The sequence below is a fragment of the Trypanosoma theileri genome (assembly GCF_002087225.1).
Source record: "Trypanosoma theileri isolate Edinburgh chromosome Unknown TM35_Tth_51_V1, whole genome shotgun sequence".
NCBI lineage: Eukaryota > Euglenozoa > Kinetoplastea > Trypanosomatida > Trypanosomatidae > Trypanosoma > Trypanosoma theileri.
In genome coordinates, this window is record NW_021639893.1 from 105,692 (window position 1) to 107,070 (window position 1,379).

Here is a 1,379-nt window from a genome sequence, read left to right on the forward strand (position 1 = left end):
TATATACACATATAGACGTATATCTTTAGTAGATGTATTTCTGTGTTTATTGGGTAAGTTGGGCTAATGGTTAATACCTTTGTTTTTTGCTTGTGTGGTTTGTTGGGGCGTTGTGCTTTTGCCCTGCACCGTTTTGGTATTCTGTTTTGTTCAGAAGAGGAAAATAATAATAACTGTTACACAGAAGTAAATGTTTTGCTATGTTGACCAACGAATGAAGAGCTGTATTTTGGTGTATTTTCTTCTCTTGTTTGGTCGTACGTATAATTTATTAAATCATTATTTCTCTTCCGTGTTTTTTGAGAGTTTCTGTTTAGCATTGGGTATTGTGTGTTTTGTTTCTTTAATTGAACACTTTCTGAGTGATTGTTATGGATTTATGTTTGTTTTCTATGTGCTTACATATATATTTCTTGATGTGGAGGAATGATTTCCTTTGTTAGTGTTTCTTCTCTCTTCCTTTTAATTGCTTGGAGTAGTGCCACCAGATAATAATAACAACAACTGTTCTGCTGACAATGCGCCACCTGCTCTGTGTGTTGGTTCTCTCATTCTGTTGTGTCTGCGGATGTGTGCTGGCTACTACAGGAGGTGAGGCTACTGGAGTTGGCGGTGCTTCTTTACAGACCCGAGATGAAGGTCCTCATTCAGAAGATGCGGAAGAAGAAACTCTGGAAACATGTGGTGCTGAAGGTAAAGGGACGGGGAAACCCTGCAAACAAAAGTCCCCGCTGGAGTCGTCTCAAGAACGTTCATTAATTGGAAACCAATCAGATGATCACAGTAGATCTACTCCAGATCCAAATTCAGAGATACCTAGTCACGGTACTACATCTACGCCTACAGGTTCATCTAGTGGTTCGCCTGGTGATCAGGGTGGTTCTCTTGTAGAAAATAGAGAGAATCCATCTCCACTGAAGGGACAAAAGAAAGAAGAAGATGATGAAGGTTCGCGAGGTGTGGAAGAACAAGTAAGCCGTGGACAAGGAGCTGTAGAAGGGGGCAGAGGGCACTCTGACAGTAAACCACCAACAGTAAGCCCTGGTAACTCAGAAAACCCCAATGGTACGGATAATGAACAAACACCTGGAAACGAACAGAGAAGCCAGATAAATAATGGTACACAAGGCACAAGTGCTGCGCAGGGCAATACAAACGCACAAGAAGCTACCGTTACACAACCTTCTTCTTCTTCTGACACTTCCAGCAGTTCAGTTACAGAGAATACCGGTGGAACAACTTCTGAGAGTGATGACACTGGTTCACAGAATGAGTCTACAAACATCACAGATGTTACAGGAAATACAACCACCACCACAACAACAACACTTCCTCCTGAACTCACAAACAACAAGAAGGGTGATGCAGACAGCAGCAGC

At 42.0% G+C, this 1,379-nt stretch overlaps 1 protein-coding gene across 1 annotated transcript; it reads left to right on the forward strand.

The window, feature by feature from the left end:
* Nucleotides 1-518: 518 nt before the first annotated feature.
* Nucleotides 519-1,379, forward strand: TM35_000511450 (uncharacterized protein; the record flags this gene model as incomplete). Its single annotated transcript, XM_029030640.1, has 1 exon — nucleotides 519-1,379. A coding segment is annotated over one exon (861 nt), but the record flags the coding sequence as incomplete, so codon positions are not given.